Source organism: Bombus fervidus, chromosome 1 (genome assembly GCF_041682495.2).
Source record: "Bombus fervidus isolate BK054 chromosome 1, iyBomFerv1, whole genome shotgun sequence".
Classification (NCBI taxonomy): domain Eukaryota; kingdom Metazoa; phylum Arthropoda; class Insecta; order Hymenoptera; family Apidae; genus Bombus; species Bombus fervidus.
In genome coordinates this window covers 4,761,406-4,779,966 of record NC_091517.1, presented here as the reverse complement: position 1 = coordinate 4,779,966, position 18,561 = coordinate 4,761,406, and the positions used below count along the sequence as shown (strand labels likewise).

The following is an 18,561-nucleotide window of genomic DNA, read 5'->3' as shown; positions in this document are numbered from 1 at the left end:
TTGTAATCACTCATATATAAATAAAACATAGAAAATTCGAATCGTTTTCATGCAGATAAGCCATTAAATGACAGACACAAAGTGCCGAGATGATAATACTTTCATCCAGATGAGCCCCTTGAACGAGAATCGTCCAAAGGCTCGTGTTTCACAGGATAAAAATGTCAAAGTACCTGGCAGAAGCAAACTGTACTTACCGATACATCGCGCAAACGGTATCAGAAAGAGGGTTGAAGCAATCGACCACGCAGGAAGAGTATGAAAAGTGAAGGAGGAAGAGAAGTCGGGAATACGGGGTGGAGACGTCAACGTGAAATAAACGCGACGACGTTTAACTTCTGGTTTCGTCTCGAAGGGAGAATCTTCGGCAAGTCGGAGGTGTTCAAAAGGAACTGGAAAGGGAAAGGGGATGAGAGAGGCAGACGAGTCGGTGGATGCAGAATCCGGAGGCAATATTTCACTGCCCTTCCTACGGCGTCTAGCCGCTTCAGCTTCCATCACACCCCTTTTGCTCTTCGATGTGCAAGTCCGATAGATTCGGGTCCATTTACCGCTTTGGCCGAGTGAAATACCCAAACCTGCTATCACCATACGAACAGTCACTGTTCTTCTATTTCACTCTTTTCGTCTTTTTGCATGTTTATTTTACGACGTCATTTATTATTCCCAAACCAGTACGTTCTTCCGCTTCATTGAATTGGTTCGGAATTAAACAGGAAATTAAATTGCTCGCAGATAGCTAGAACGTACCCAGAAGTGAATTGACGTTGTGTGATACTCATTCATACCTTTTTTCTTTTTCTATCAAAAGAATTGAAAGAGCGTAAAGGTATATTAATAAATATTCGCAGAATATAGTTCATAAATTAATGGTCGTGGCATGATATTGAGATATTACTGTATCTTCGGCCTAGTTATATAGAGTACGAAAAATTAATCTGGCCATTTATGTCTGCCATTTTGGCAATAAATAGATTAATTCCATTGTTTCGAGACATGCCGCAATATTACAATAATTACAGAATCGCCCAGCTAGTTTTAGTTTGTATTGTTTAAATCTGTCTTAGGACGAACGAACTAATTATTTCCTACGAAAGCAGTAGCTCTAATAATTTCCATTAGTGGTCTCATTAAGGATAGAAACTACAAACTTGGTCTACACGGCAAACAATGCATCAACTGGAAGCGTAAATAATTCGGTACAAGGATATATCTCGTTGGACAAACAGAACACGATTCAAAGGGAAACTTGAAAACACAAAAATTTTCTTTACCAAATTGTACCAAACGTAATCTGAACAAAATCAACTATGGCGATAATTATCATAGAAAATAAATGATAAAATAACGAATTATCGTAAAAAATAAATGATAAAATAACGAATGGACATACGAGTAATGCAAAATAAGCGAAGTTAAACGTGTCGTTAATAATAATCGTTTTAACCTCGAGAAAGTATTGTAAGCTCGATGCTTCGGAACTTTGCTACGCGATAGCAAGTAGATATGATCGCTAACTAGTCAGACAGTACACACGACATTACATGATCAGTCACGATATGACGTAACTAACATCGTAATTGAGTTTATAACAAGGCGGTGAGTGAAATGCCACATGGCTTGATACTATGCGTGTCTGTCGACTGTCTGATACGTTACATGGTCACCGTATAAGCACCGTAGTAGGAAATATTCGTTGCACATGCACTGTAAGCAGATACTGACCCAAGCGTTCTGTGCAAGCATAATGCATATAAATAGGCGGTTACAATCGCGCACTGTTGGGTATACTATTGAAAGAAAACATCGTGAATTCTATTTCGATACCGGGTCGAATTACACGTTGAAAATGTGTTTTCATCTGCAGCCGAGAAGTTGAACCGCGGAAACACGAATAAAAAGAGTAACAGTCTGCCTGTAGAAAAAATTAGTTAAGTTAGAGTGTCTGTAGCTGTTCTTGAAACTTTCGGCAGCTCTCCGCAAAGGTTGACGTAAAGAATTGTTTTTATTTCGCTTAGAAAGCACCATGGTCAAAAATTCGCTACGAGAGAAAATCAGCAGGACTTGTGACCGCCAAACTGCTTAAAGTTAGAAAAAAAAACTCGCGTTATTTAAACTATGCTCGTAACAAATTAAACTAAATCGTCTTTCACGTTCTCCTCTAATGTCTTCTTTCCTCGCTGCTATCGCGAAATATCTACTTAAAATGAATGTAATGCCAACACGATACAAAGTAATATGGGTTTTTAATTAAGAGAACAATGCATAAGACATCGAAACGTATCGATGGGGAAACCATGCGACAGGCCATTCCCTTATAAAAGCGATTCTCTTGAAAGTATCATTTCCATTTTTCTTTTGTCCTGACTCAATCTCACCCTCCAATATTCCTAAGCTTTCGTAACTTCAATCTAGAGAAGTAACTTCCGGAGCAACTTCATTTTAACTTCGTGAATCAAATATGTATAAGGACAAATATAATACAATAGAGAAATACCGTAATATAACGAGAAACACGAAACATCAGAGTCGTGCAACACTGTCTGAGACCTAAACAATAACAGCTAATGGTTTTCAGCACAGTTGAAACTTCATTGAAAGAACTCTGAATCTCTCAACAACTACTGAAGAATGGTAATTTTTTCAGTAATTTGCCACTGTCTCGCCAACGTTGTGAGTTTTCTTAACATTTCGTAACATTATCAGACGATAAATTATAATTCTACTATTATAATATTAATAAATATTAAACAAGAGACGTGACGTAAGCCGATAATGCTTTTTATGCATAATAGAAAAAACCTATGAAAAAAGTGCAAGGTGTTAGCATTATATTCGAAGGTATAAGGACCAGTATAGTATTCATGGAAAGTATCCATATTAGTTTTATTCCCTGCACGACGTAATAAGTTTCTAGCAAGTTGTTAATGGCCGCCTGCGGGTCGTCTCGTCGGGGCTCTCGTCGCTTGCCACGACACTAGAGGACAACGTCGTAGTGCATTACGCAAATGAGGCATAAATTCCTCCGCTCAATGAACGTTATTAAACAGCTTAATCGCTTAATGACCACTCACGCGTTGACGAAAGAAACGAAATCTTGTTAGAGCTATCTTTACGATTCGTATACGTTGACATAAAATTGAGAAAAATACACAGGCTGATAAAAGCATTTAAATGTATATAGAAATAACCAATTAATTATTTCAAATAGATATTTAATTTAAAAAATTAGTATACAGCATACAATGAATAACTGATTGTCAAAATACTTTTGTGATCTCTGCAAGATATACATCTACTTGTACTAAATATATTGTAATTTCTGTATACATTTTCAGATTTATTTCAAATTTGACCAATATGATCGAGCATACTAGTACCAATAAAAGATCTAGAAGTGTTCGAATACCTCGGTGAAACTTGTGTATCTTGATATAATAATTATTCATCTAACATAAAATATCTCGCATTACATGTTTTTGATCAATTTCCAAAAAGGAGAACGAATCAATGATAATCCTTCCGGACATATCATGATCCAATTGCCGATAAATTTCACGTGCTGCTGACTATGCATGCACGTTTGTGATCTCGCATAATAACGGATAATGAGATGCAGTCAGCATAGAGTTTCGAGACACAAAGGAATGTAGTGGAGAGTCAACGTGTATCGTACACGATACAAAGGTACGTTTTTCTTTCTTGCGGTTCGAACGATGTTACGACGGAAAAAGATTTTGAATCGATACCGGATTCGTAAAAGGGTGCAAAGCGACGTAATGCTTTCACGGATATAGTGAATCGATGCATGAATAATCATATTAAAAAGAACGTTTTCATCACGACTCGTTCAATATCGAACGACAGATTCGTAACTTTAACCAGTTATATCGATGCGATATCGGAAAAACTCGATCGAAACATTCTTCTCCTTGTTTCTTGCAACGATATAACGAGTTTATTCGAGATTTCGAATTAATTCGACGAATAAATTTTATCGGTACATTTGTAACAAATTAAATTAAATTCCAATTGCGTTCAACAATTAAAATCGTACATATATAAAGTAATAACGTTACAAAAGTGTTAATTATTCGGGCACGTTAAATGTAATTTTCTGACATCCGTATACGATCTCAAAATATAGAAATATTTTTACTCGAGATGAAATGCATGAAATATTGAAATGAATATGTATGTCGAATAAACTGCCCGAGTTATCCGTTGGTCATCAACAAATAAACTAGTAATTAATTTATGTTATACTAAATAACATTTCACGAACTCGATGCAAAAGCTGCGGCGAAAATCGAATTTCTGTGCCCGTTAAAATTATTTCTAAGCTACGGTAAATGATTACTAGCTGAGAAAGCAACGATCGACAAACTTTCGCGTTTCGTGCTGGAGAAAATATAATCCGCGCACGTGTAAGAAGAACACGTCGCTTTATTGGTACAAGAACAGGATCAAATGTAGCGCAAGCAATTAAAAACGAAATTAATAAGGAACATTCCTCATTGAGCGACGTAACATCAACTTCGACCAAGATTTTTTGTGGAAGATGGTTCTTAGATTTGAACACAAAGACACGATCGATCGACACAAAGAAACGTCAGATTAATTTTCTGTCACGGTGTTAAGAAATAATGAACAAATAATCGTAGAACAAGATATTTTTGTCGAACAACGTAAGTCTGATTCGTCAACAATCCGCCGACAAGTTCGTGGGAATGCAACAATCCCTAGGTATAATAATAATTTACATTTTCGTCGTAACGTAAAACGTAACGATGAAATTACGTGGCATCGGGGTGCATGTTGATATCTCTCGTATATTTCTTTATCAGCTCCAACTTCGTTTACATGGTGACAGAACAAAGAAGCCGATGGGAAAAAAATATTTACGAAACGATGTTCCGTTATCCGTCCAGCGTCTCGGGAAATGGGGACAAATTAAAAACGCTATGAGATTCGTAAAGGTATCTTTAATACAAATAAGAAAAAAAGAGCGATGATAGAATATATATCGTCGACGATTCTCCGAAGGATCATGTTTTCCTATTACAGTTACTCTAGAGTAAAAAACAGATGGTAAACCGCAATGGGTCTTGGCAGAAAATCCGAGAAACTGCGAGTTCTCGAAGAAGTGCAAGAGAATTACGCGAACGGATTTATGGAAAGCGCAATGCCGCGACTTTTCTCCGACACGGCCGGCGCAGAGTGAGAGAGATGTCGAGAAAATGGCCGAAAATCGTGACGAAGCGGTTAACGGCCAAGTTTATGGCGACGAATCGGATTCATGTGTGCAACATGGAGCAGCGAATGGGAGCGATTCTCGGAGAAAACGAGAGAAATTGGTCACCCTCGTAACAACTGCGACGACTGCACCCGCAGCAACGATCGTAGTATTCGGTTAACGATCTTACAACACTGGCTGCTCGTGCTTTGAATTTCAAATTGTCCCGCCCGTCGGCACAGGCCGCCATTCACCCAGCAGCGTGCCATCATCAGAAACCAATGACCATTCCACCGGCCTCAAGAAATCCATGTTAACGATCTTGCTTTAACGACAAACCTCTTTTTCGAACTGCATTTTCCATCTTCTAGCGGATCGAAAAACTTCCTTCTAATGTACTATCTTTCGTTCAATGAAATAAATTCATCGAGTTTGTTTAAACATTTGAATATTATTCTTTTTATAACCCGTAATAACTTGGCAAAGATGAAAGAAGTTTAAAATATCAAATATTTTGCGTTACGGAAGCGCGTGATGTATTAATTTTCGAGTTGCTGAAGAAAGAAAAACATTGATGAGAGCAGAATAAACGTTTATCGCGTCCATTAACAGAGTAAATTTGACTTATCCAAGTATCGTAGCCGTATTTACACAGAAAATACAAAAGTCAAGCTTGCTGCGAGAGCGAAATAAAAGTTCGAAAATGGTAACTACAAAAGATATATTCTACTGTACACGTAGATAAAAAAAACCTTTGCAAAGAGAGCTTACACTTTGTTACAACATTCAGATATTGGGCTGTATGCAATATCAATAAGGTTATTGGAAACGTGTCTACACATCAATGCACAGGTATCCGTGCATCAATATGATACGGATACGTCTACGCAACGTCTATACGTCTACACTTTGTACACGTACATATATGTGGTTTAATGTACTAGAATTTCTAGATGCCATAAGCCATAATGTATTACCAAAAAATACGAATTTATTATATATTTCCAAAGGGTTTTTTCTTTATCTAAAAGTATTATATTGAATACGAATATTTATCCACGTACGGCATCTATTTTACGTTAAAAGCCAAAGAGACTGGTCTTTTCTTAAACTTATAGTATATTATACTATATTATAAAATGAATTATTTACTTTTAAAAAATTCTGTAACTGATATTAAAATCATGGATCTAATGATTGTCAGTTTTATGAGCTGGAACAAAATTTTAAATAATAATGAAAAATTCGTTGTGAACGCAGCCCTTGCTTTGTAGTTCCATCATAGCCTATCACGAGTATGACAAGACATTATGAAACAAGAGGTTAATATGATTTTTACCACAGTATTCTTTTTCAAGTACATACTATCTACTGAATTTCTAGCGAAAAAAACCGATTTTTTGTTGACTGAAATATAACTTTTTTTCAAAAATAAAATTAAATAATTAAAATCACCATGAAAGTATTAGATTTTTGAGCAGCAACGAAAAGATTCAGCAAAGTCATTCGTATCTTTTAAATGCAAACAAGGAAAACGATTTCGAATAAATCTAAGTGTTTTGCCACAGAAAGGCCACGCTAAGAATCGGAAGCTAGGTACTTTGCCAGCTGCGTATCCCGCGCGTAAAACAAAGCCCTGCGTGACAATAAAGGCCACTACACAATAGTAATTAATGAATACTCGGGCCCGAGGACAAAAGTTCGTTATATAAAGATACATATGCTTCTTTATATACCACAATATGTACCGAGCATTGTGAACCATGGGCGAAGCAAAGTAGATTTTAAGATCGACGATGAAGATCCAACTACACTGTATCCACGATCCTATTGTTTACGAATACACGTGTACTAAGGCAAAAACAATGAAAATTAAAAGCACCGTCGTGAGTGAGACCTACGCGTGTTTGTTGAAGATTTTCTACTTCCTTCTATGGTTGATTCCTTAACCGACGAATTTTAAACACCTGGATAATTATTTTCAATTTTTGTATTTCGCTTTACGATATAATTTAAAATATTAAAAAAATTTACTCACATTTCTGCGTAATATATATTATGTAACATATTACTGGAATAATTATATTTTACACCAAATTTCTTTTCACGAGACGAACGTGCATTACCCCAACGATTAATTTCGACATTTTAATTAAATTAGATCGAATGTTATATCTATAAAATTAGATTATATTTTAATTTATTACATATTAAATTCTGATATTGCCAAATACAGTTCATGCTAAATAAAGTAACCACGTTTGAAATTCTGTTACTGCTGCGAGGGCATGAATAAGAATAAAAAAGTGCATTCAATATCGAGCCACAAAAGAGAGCGGAGATTGATCGATGCGAAATCGTCGACCAGGTATTTCCAATCTCTGGCCGAAGAAAATAGAAGAAAAGAAGAGATCGAGGGTCGCACGTATAAAAATACATATACGTAGCTATACTGGCGTTTCGATTTTGAAAATTTCGGCAATGGTATCAGTGGCTACCGAGCTCGGTGACAAAGAAGCCTGTAAGCGAAAATGCAATTTTTCCAAAGCAATACGATCAGTTCTCCAGTTATTTCGAAATACAATACTTTTCGTTGCGTAAAATGTAAATTTGATAAGTAATCCGAAACTTCGTATAAAAATTGGGCACTGTTCGTTTCCATTTCCATATTATCCACAGTTCATATTTCGCTGTTTCGCGTTATGAATATTTCGCGCGATTTTCTACGACTTAGCTTGTACACGATTCGTTTCTTCTACGCGTGAAACGTATATTAGCCATAATTGTTCCGTGATCGCGTGCGCAATTCCAATTTCGATAAAAATCGTCCAAGCCTTGCCGTTGTTAAACCTCGAAACAATGCCTAACTCTTGTACCGGCAAGAACACGTGCTTGAGAAATTGCACGAGCATCGCGATATTCATGAAAAGAATATCGATCGAATTTCTGCTGCCTGCAAAAGGTATTCAGATTCTAATAAAAGTTCGTTGTTTGCGATATCGAAGGTTCTTCGTGAACAACGATTTCCTTGATATGATGTAAGATCTAATTAACGTTAAATAAGTCGAGCGACCAAACGAAAAAATCTCAAAATGACAAATTTTAGTTCTTTTGTTTCCTGAAATTTCTAAAAACGTGCGAGTGCTTTTAATAAAATAACTAAGCGTTTTTATTAATATGGAAACACAATCTTACGTGTCTCCTTATTTTCACTGTACCATGTTAATGGGATTCGTCTATGTCTGCTATATTAAAGTTGCTAGTTTTAACGCCAAAATAGTGTTCTCCAAGTGAAGTGCAAGTAAAGCGAACAAATTATAATTACGAGCACAATTTTAAGATCAAAGCGAACAGGGTTGCTACGTGATAGCGACATCGAGGCTACCGGAAGTTCGACAAGACCGAACGAGAAGGTGAAAAGAACAGCCCCGAAAGCTGAAATACGTCAAGAGCTGACGCGTTTCGCGTCATCGGCACGTCGACCACGCGTGTCAATTTCTTTCTCCGCCCTTCATGCGCTCATTTTCCTGGCTCTCTGTTCCGCTTTCATTTTCCGTCGTGCACCAAAATGCCGTCGTCCGTGAGTGCAATAGCCTAGCGCGAATGATTGCTCGGTCAGATGAAGCTGCAATTTTCTGCACTGCTGCCGCGTCTAACGCCCGAAATAAATCGGATTTTCCGCGCGGTGCGACATAGGATAGAAAAAGCACCCGTGAAAAAGATTATACATAAAAAAAACAGCGCTAGACACCGTGCAAGAAGAGTTAATCGTAATTAAAACAAACGATGCGCCGTAAATAATCTCGGACATGGATACGAGTCTCGCGCCGCGCTTTTTTACGCTGGTTCCTTAACATGAACCGGATTCTCGCTAATCACGTCGTCGATGAGACAAATCACTTGATAAACTGGTACTGATAGTCTACCGAACGACGTCCATGAGTTAGACGTTTTTTTCGTACAGACTGCTTAACTGTACTTAATACTTAATGTTTCTACTGCTACTTAAACTGTAACACAGCGTAGAGCGGTACGTTATTCAAAATTGGTAGCAATAATTGTAGCGTTCTCAGTAACGCGTCAAGTTTGGATACCCAACATGATATTTCATTCTTCACTCAAATTACAGAAGCGAAGTTACCTCTCTTTCTCTGTGCTTCACTTGCCCTAAAGGGCTTCATCACTTCCTTTGTCTGGTTACTTCAAAGAAAGGAAACCACAAACTTATCAACGTCGGTGTCTTGCTACTTTAATATTTCTCTATTCCCTCTATTTTCTTGCTACTTTCTTTTCTCCGAGTTGTAGTTTCAGCTTCCATCTATTTCGTTCCCGTTCACTCTTATTTCCTTTTTATTACAGCACCGCCGCGCTTTTTATTGATTTATAAATTGATCTGTTCTCTCTCGTTTTTCTACCTCCCTCCCCCTCTTTACGTTCTAGTCTCGTTACTTTCTTTTCTCCTTTCTTCCGCCTTTCGCGCTCTCCACACCAGGCTCGTAGCAGTCCTAGCAGTTGTAACGCGAAAAGTAGACGATACTTTCCTCCCCCGGAGATGTTTCTTCCTCCCGAGGCTGTTCGGGAAAATTTTTCTTCACCGATCGATGACCGACCTGAATTTTAAAGAAGCGAGAGAAAGCTGATTTTCAACCTCTGCGACAACAAGCTTAGTTTCCTCTTTTCTCTTTCTTTCTTTTTCAACGTCAACTAACCACGCCTAATTTATAAGCATCGAGAAATACGTTTATCGCCCCGCAGCTGATTCCATTAAAAGACGCGAACGCTAAGATGAAGCTTCGCCCGATTCATTAACGATTCTTAACCAAAGGATCGATGAATTCCTTGAGTGATTCCTTCGAGACTCGTATCTCTTTCGATAACAACCGTGCTCCCTTTCGATTCGTGACTGGAAAGCAAGTTCCGTTAACATTTTATTTCTATATTTGATCAAAGAATATATAAAACACATAACATTTGGAAAAAAAGAAAAAAAGAATTGAAGAATATAGGTGTCCATTATATCACATAAATGAAAAATAATGTAAATAGAGAATACATATAGAGAACACAGTAAAAACTATCCATTAATGTATCGCTGAAAACTGACCTATACTACTAGTACACATGTGCAAGGGCAAGAAGGATTTGTCAACCAGTCGTGTTTTGTAACGTAACGTCCGATGCATTCGCCACCAAGGTGTAAAATAGTGCATCGTGTCTATGTTTCACGTTCATGTCGTATCGAACCATACATTTGGATCCGTAGTGTCTGCACACTGTACGAACTGTATGAAATAGGTTATACGTGAGAAATTTACATACCGTTTTCAGAGATTTCTCTTTTAATTTTTATTAAAGCAATCGAAAACATGGCTACACGAATTTTCCATCGTAAAAACATATCACGTATTCAAATTGAAACCAGAATACGTCAGATCTGTTTTTTGTTTACTAGTAAACTAATGCGTCGCAAATTTATCAACAAAAACGAGCAACGGAACTATGCAAGAAGGGTGCAAATACGGATTATGAGATTAGCAGCCTGGTCTCCTATAATTAGGTTTCTTTGGTACGACTTGCATCGCGTACCTGTTTTCTTGAGAAAGGTGGCCATGTAAGAAACAGAATCTTAAATCTAAATCCGTCAAAGTTTACATTCGCTAAATAAACAGGTAAAATTAAATCTCGGAAGATGACGTAATTTAAACAAAATTCGTAAAATGTATATTCGTGCAATACGATTTTGATTCTTGTAGACCTGCAATTAATATCGCTCTCCTTCATTTGAAAAAGTAAATTCTACCGAATTTCGAGAAGCCCCGTTCAAACACGATGCAACCGAGGTAAGACTCTGTCATTTCTAGAGGATTTGAAGAACGGAGGAAACAGGAAGAAACGCGAGCTCAAGGAAATCACGTATTCGTAAGTAGACGTTTCCTTGTAATCTGGCTTTCGAATTCCTTTACCAGACAAAAAGGTTCGTAAGACTAGTGGGAGATTAGAAACGTCGAATGTTGGAGTTTCCCAAAGACTTTTCTAGGATGTATATAGAAGGATCATTACAGGAACATAGCTACTTTCGGTGGAAACAAATTGAAAGAGAAGCTCTTTAAACTCGAAGGTCAATTTATCGACGTAATTTTAACTATCAGGAAATTTCTGGAATTTCAAGAAAAACTTCGTTAACCGCCACGGATGTTTGCTCGCGAGGGATCGACCATTTTCTCATTTTGGCCAATTTCACGAGTTAAGACACCTCTTAGCTTCCGTCGTTTTCAAGTCCTGTAATTCGCAATCCATCTGGATAATCGGTAGGAAGCTGATGCCGACAATAACAAGCGGGAAAGGACTGAGAGCGAACGAAGGGGAGGACGAGAGATAAATTGAGAGTACTCGTCCGAAGCTACTTGAGAATTTTAACTCGTCCAAAATAGCGGTACAGCCTCTCGAATTATCTTCGAGTTTGCTGACCAAAGGAAAGGCACGAGTGCCTTGCGAGCCTGTGTCACGTACCTTTAACAAATTTGCCGGAAATATTTCCAAACACGCAAATCCTCTCTGCTTGTTGCCTTCAACTCGGTTATTAAATCGTCTAAGCGTGAAGAATATAACGTGTTTCCAAAAGAATAATTCCATAAATGCGCGAAGGTATCGGGGCTGTTGTACAATGCGTCCATTAACGCGACAATTAATAGGAAACACAAGAGACGTTCGCGAGAAATACTCTTAAAGCGAGCGTCGGTGATCCAAATTATTCTTTAGACACGGGAAAAGCGTTAAACATAATTAAGATCTGGTTGTTCGTCTAGAGAAAATTAAATTAGAAGTACCGGCGTTCCCCGGTGACCTGATTGCAGTTGCAACCGTAGCCGCGCTGTTGTACAACAATTATCGTGACAGTCGAGTAAAATAATTTAGAATCATCTTCTAGTCGCGTGGGATAGATCTCCCGTTTCTCTTCCCAACTACTTTTATTCCAATTAATCTTCTTTCTTACTTTTCCTTCGGTTTGAAACTTGAGATACTCTGATTCAGCAGTTGGAGTCAAACCATTCTACGATTGACAGTGAATTACGTTTCACTGACAATTGTTCAGTGATTATCGTAAGTTCGCTAACGACAAACTTATACTGTGGGAAAGTTGAAAATCAACGCGACACGACATCAAATCCAAGTACAATCGCTGCTGATCAAGGCCAAATATCCGAGAGCACTGCATCTCAATTTCAGTCGACGTCGTTATTTCGTTGTCCACTTCCCTATAAACTTCTATCTCTAAGTTCACCGGTGTATAACAGCGTTACGTGCTTAGTTCTAAATTGTAACCTTGTTACGTACTTAGCGTTGCCAACGTAACGCGTAACCTTGTGGGCATTGACCAGGAAACTGTGATATGCGAACAACGATACGTTGCAGCAATCTTCTTCGAATCATTAATTATGACGTTACCCTCAAAACCAGCTACGGTTCTTGCGGAATTATGAGCAATCGAGGACATATACGATGTATTGTATGATAAGTTTAAACGTGACAACGCGAAAAAAAAAATTAAAACAATGAAATTTAACTTGTTTTATTGTAGTACATATTTTGTAGTTTAGTTATTTCCAAAGCAATAGAGTTTCAGTTGCAGTTACAACTAGAAATGGAAATTTCTCGTATGCAGTGGCAATGAGATTGCGAGCTGAATTAAGAATGTGTGCAATATTCGCACGCACATTTACATACCCTATTCAGCAGCTTGGTACGGAATGCATGGAAAATTCAGAAAATTGCTGAAAAAATTCTCCCTCGTTCTCTACTCCGAATATCTAGCTACCTGTGCCTTTAGAGACGCTGCCAGAATAAATGGAAACTTAGGTACAATACCTGTATCGATTCTTGGGACGGAGTTAATCAAACGATGGATCTTTATACTTCATCCAAACACCCAAATACAATATCTTTTGAATTTTATGTCCAATTAATATCATTCGTAACTAAGTAAATTTGCAAATTGAACTGCGAATTCAATCCAAACGATTGTAATAATGATTAATCATGAAACATGCTAAAACATTTTTTTTTTTTTTTTTTCAAAAATTCACTTTCCACTGATAAGATGGGAAAACGATTTTAAGAAAGCAAGATTTGGTCGAACGACGAATATCATTTTGTTAACAATTAAGACTGGTGGTGTTTGAATCACTTTGGTAGAAAGACGCTAATTTCAGGTGTTTCACGGAATATTCTAATCTCGTTAAGTACTTAGCGTAGCTGATATGACGTGTAATCTTGCGGCCATTGTCCACGTCACCGATGGGACTCTCGAGGCGAAGCTGTTTCAGGTTTATCAGCACTAACAGGCGAAGCGCGGCATCGGTGCAACCGACACAGTCGCACGTGCAGCAGACTAATCTCCTCTATGCAGAAGCATTATACCGAGTGAACCGAATAGGACAATCTGGTACGCAAAGTAACTTACACGGTTACCACGCTCGTGTGTCGGATACAAACCGACGCGACGTTCTACCGTTTTCAAAATATCCCAGTGATGCGTCAATGGTAGATATACGTCCGAAAATTTTCTACATTAACCAAAAGAGAATATTTTGAGAGCCATCATGATTGAAAAATTCTTTCGCAGCATGATTCTGCAGATTCGAAGAAATCAGAAGGTTGTAAAATATACAACCGTGGTCATAACTCATTTAGTTGTTACTGTTCACGACAGACATTACGCTAAATTAATGTTTAATGAAAACGAAGTGTAATGAAAAATAATTAATGACCAAAATCGTCGACTTTGCAAGCAATTTAGAATAAAGATATTCTTTTATAACGGAAGGTTCAAAAGTAGGTTAAAAGATACTTGATTGTTATCATTCCCGCCGGTATAAAAAGAAATATGAGAAATAGATCTTGATATATTAAGAAAGTATGCATTCAAAGAAATCCACGAAGGATCTCGCGTATCCGTAAGAATGTTCAATTTTGAATTCAAGCAGAAGCTAGGCTCGATATTGGCTCTCTCTCTTTTTCCGTTGATCGCACAAAGCCTCGGTCAAAATTTTGGACGAGCTTTCGTCTGAAAGAGGATGCGAACGGAATGAATCGTGCGGTAAGAGCTCTTTATTCCGAATAACAATGGCGCGAGAAACGTTCAAGAGGCAACGTGCCAGTTCCGATAAATAAGATGAGATTGAGCCGAAGCATAGAGAATGGGACGAGGCGTGCGCTTCCTTTGAATCTTCCATGAATCGTCGGAATTTTTCGAATTTTAAAACACATTGGGAATGTAGGAGAACCGAGTTCCCGGATGAAACTCACAGTGAAGATATTTCAAAAATATCCGAGGAATATTTTTAATGAGAATCGTTAAACGTCGTTGTAAACGCTTACCCAATAACGCCTGGAAGAGTCTGCTTTTGAAGATACGTATGACACGCTCGATGGCCAATCGCAGCTGTTTGTCCTGAGGCCTCGTCAGCTTCGCGTGATAATCTTCGAGGAGCTCTAGGGCTCTGTGAGCTTCTGAAAAGAAAATTACGCTTTAGAGTTTGTGTAACTTCTCCGTCATGAATTAAATATGAATAAACGATATATTATATATGCGGAAAATTGAATTTGAAAGAACATGATTGTATGTTCAACGAGATATTGCACTCCTTTGATCACTTTTCTTTCAAAGAGAGCGAAAGAATAAAGGAAAAGGGAAAAGATCGTAACGAAGGAACTTCCGACTCTAACGATGCAGCGGAATACACTATGCAATTATGAAATTAATGTAAATTCGTGGTAATTACTGAGTAATGTTAGTTTAAAATGTCTTGTATTCTACACAGCGTACGTTAATTTCGTTAAATGTCCCGTAAAATTATAAATTTAAGTGGTGTATTGTTTATCATCGTGATGCTTAAATTAAAATAAATATTAATGTTTGCTACATATTGTGTAATATCATGACATCTATTAAAATGTAGATCGCGCATTTGTTTTCGCGAAAAAACAAAAGTTCCGTGCACAAAGAAACAAGTAACGAGGACATGCATAACATTTCAAGAAATAAAAGACACGTAGATGCACAGGTGCATCTGATTTCTAGCGCAAAATGGTAACAAGGACGTCGTGCACGTGAAATTCTCTACTAGGAAAAAATAATACCGGAGAGGGGTACTGGGAATTTTTCTTTATATTTTCAAACTTTCTATTAACTTATATTTCAAACTTTAAAACGGAAAAATTGTCTTTTACCTAAAAAAAAAAAAAAAAAAGACAAAAAGAGAACGTAAAAATAGTTAAAACATCGGAACGAATCGATGAACATCTGCACGCCATTTTCACACCATTTTCTCGCCATTTCCTCTCACATTGCCCGAAGTAAGAGGCAATGGTAACTTTATAAGAACAGAAGGAAATACTTTAGATTCCCCTATGTATTCAACGTTGATTCACAAAGAACAGTGTAAATACCAATGGGTTCCCAATGGAGATAGGATATTAGTATGAAATTCATGATTATTTTGTTTTCGATATTGAAAATACTAGAACATTCTAAAGCACGGAAAAGATTATAAATAGTTTACATTTGTATGTAAAAATCCCAAGAGTATCCCATTTTAACATTTTTACGCTAAAAAATTATTAGTTTTTAGAAATTACAGTCTCTATCGTTGTTTCTTAACTCATAATCCTCAAACAATTCATCCATTAGTATTTCTGTCATGTTCAAATATTTCATCCACCACGAGGAGTTTTTATAATCGGTCCGCGGTTTTCACTCAAACATTGATGAAAATCTGCAGATCGTCTCGACGATTTCCTTCCGGATAGTTTAGACAATCGCGAATGAGTGGTCGGCGCACTTGTTGATTCGTACTACTTCCTCGGCAAATCCTGAAGTTACAGAAGGGATCGATCAGCTCTTGTCCGTTCGTACGTTCTTCTTTCACTTCCTTTTCGAGAGAGCTCACGACCCTCTTTTGTTCGTAGCACAATATGCTAACGGATAAAATTACGGTGCGCTGCGCCACGCAAACAACGACATTAATGTTTCTCGTTCGATGATAATGCGAATTTTCACGACTCTTGCCGGTTTCGTTCTCCTTCCATCGACCCCCACCACTCACGAGTTCCTTCTACTTCGATGAATTCACCAACTTCCAAACTGTGCGCCAAGCAAGGGATATCCTTTCGTCTGAATTCGAGTTAAATGTACTTTGAATCGAAGAACTTTCCTCGGAAGAATGGATCGTCGCCGCGTGACCTCGTAGCGCGAGAGACGCAAAATATGATTAATTGCACTAGAAGCTAGAGGATAATGCGATTATCATTCAACACATTGTGTAATAACGTTTTACGCAAGTATAAATCTTGTCGAGTCAATGACCAAGTTCAAACCGCTGACACGTTGCTGTTGAATGAATCTAATATGTCTCATCCATAATGTTGCTCGGTTTAATGTGTACTCTTGTCGCCAAGCTTTATAACGTGTCTGTCCAAAAATAGTTGTCAAAAGATTTCACGTGCATCTGACAGGACGGCTACACAACTGCAGGGTTAATAAAGGTTGCATGATCGTTAATTATGTTGCTGGTAGAGAGAACGTAGCAATTAAAATTGCAAGCTAGGATGTTTAAATACCTTTCAAAAGTCATATCAGTACTGGAAGACTTTAATAAACGTCTTCTTAATAATATTCTCAGCGATGTGGTTATGGACTCAGATTGAATGTAAATTTCTAATTACCAAGCCCCTTGATATTGTAATATTTTTGTAACGTAAAAGTAGATAATAGTGGCATTGTTCCACGCAACTGAAAACAAGTAAGAAAGACATAAGCTGTAACGCAAAAATCATTTTCTAGATAACTAGGCGGATCCTTCTAACGGGCTGAGCTAATTATCATTAACCGTTCCGTTAAACGAGAACGCTAAGGGGCCAATTACAGATAAATGCTCCATTCCGAAAACAACCTTTGGCTTTTTCAAGGCCCATTTGCAGATGTTTCTTTGCTCGAAATGCTTGAAATTTTCAAGGCAGAGGGCCTGAACATGTTCATTGAATAGCGTGTTTAAGAATATCGTATCAGCTAAAGCGTAATTTCGCCAATTCTTTGTTTCACGAATTCCTTAACTACAAGTTTAATAATTTGCTATATTACACTCTAAGCTGCGACATTGGACACTGTAATAGGACGTTACATCGAAACTACTCCAAAATAATTGAAGAAATAAATAACGCACGATTAAAATGAAACACTCAGAAAACGAACTCGTAAATTAAAGAAATCACGGAACAAGCGCGAGAGTTTGGAAATCGAAGCAGCTCGTCGGCGTGCCGATGCAAGAGTCAAAGTGGCACTTTGATTTCTGAAAAGCTCGGCATACATACGTGTAACGAGCGTTCCTTTCCGTGTGTTCCATTTTTGCGTCGTCTCGGGTACACCGTAAAATGGGAAAACCACTTTCCGCGTAAACGAAAAAAAAACCAGCCGGGTATGGATACCCTTTACAAGAACGTATACACGTTTCATGGTACATGTGATGCGTTATAGGCATATACGCCGTAAAACTTAAATCGCGTTAGGTGAAATTTACATAAATCCGTTTGAATGCACGCTGAAACGTATATAAATTTACGATAAACGTATATAAACTTCATTCTTTGTACGCGCCATCTACTACTTTTCAGATAAATCATTCTATATTCCAGTTTCAAAAATTTGCTTTCCAATTTCCAAGTATTTTAAATCGCAAAAATCCGAATTTAATCAAGATATACGATAACCGTCAGTTATCAGTATAACGAGAGTATCTTATAACATTGTAATGGTTTCAAATTCTCCAATATGTTTAATCTCAAGAACTCAAATTACGTAAAAACATACGATATACTATTTATTAATACCAAGAGAACGGCTTATGGTATTCGAACGATCAATTTTGAATTGATGTATAAACTGTACATCAAGTTGTTACTTTTAGTGTGTCTGTATTTTGGTGTATAGTTGCACATAGCTCCACATAGTATTAGGTTTAGCAATAAGGAGAAAATTTTTTCAGGGGCAATAAGGTAGTAACAGGTAAAGTCATCTACCTTGGTGAACAGCAACGAAACTATGCCACGCACGACCATTTTTTTTTTTTTTTTTTTTCTTTTTCGTCTTTATGATTCAAGCAAATGTGGCTGTTCCCCCTTCAGTTACAAAGAAGCGTTTCTTACACGAGATCCTCGATAATTAACGAAATTCTTTTCTTCGTCGTAAGCACAGGCTCGACCGTTGACACGAGACTGTAAACACGACTCACGAAGCGTTCAACGTTTCACGCGACCGAGTTTAGGAACGA

At 37.6% G+C, this 18,561-nt stretch overlaps 1 protein-coding gene across 7 annotated transcripts in view; it reads right to left on the bottom strand.

The window, feature by feature from the left end:
• Positions 1-18,561, bottom strand: part of Dlg1 (MAGUK family member discs large 1) — a 530,764-nt gene that overhangs the window by 442,769 nt on the left and 69,434 nt on the right. For all 7 annotated transcript variants that reach the window (XM_072004650.1, XM_072004679.1, XM_072004697.1 and 4 more), the window contains one exon: positions 14,615-14,746. In XM_072004650.1, coding sequence (XP_071860751.1) covers positions 14,615-14,746 — 132 coding nt within the window. The remainder of the gene's footprint in view (positions 1-14,614; positions 14,747-18,561) is intronic.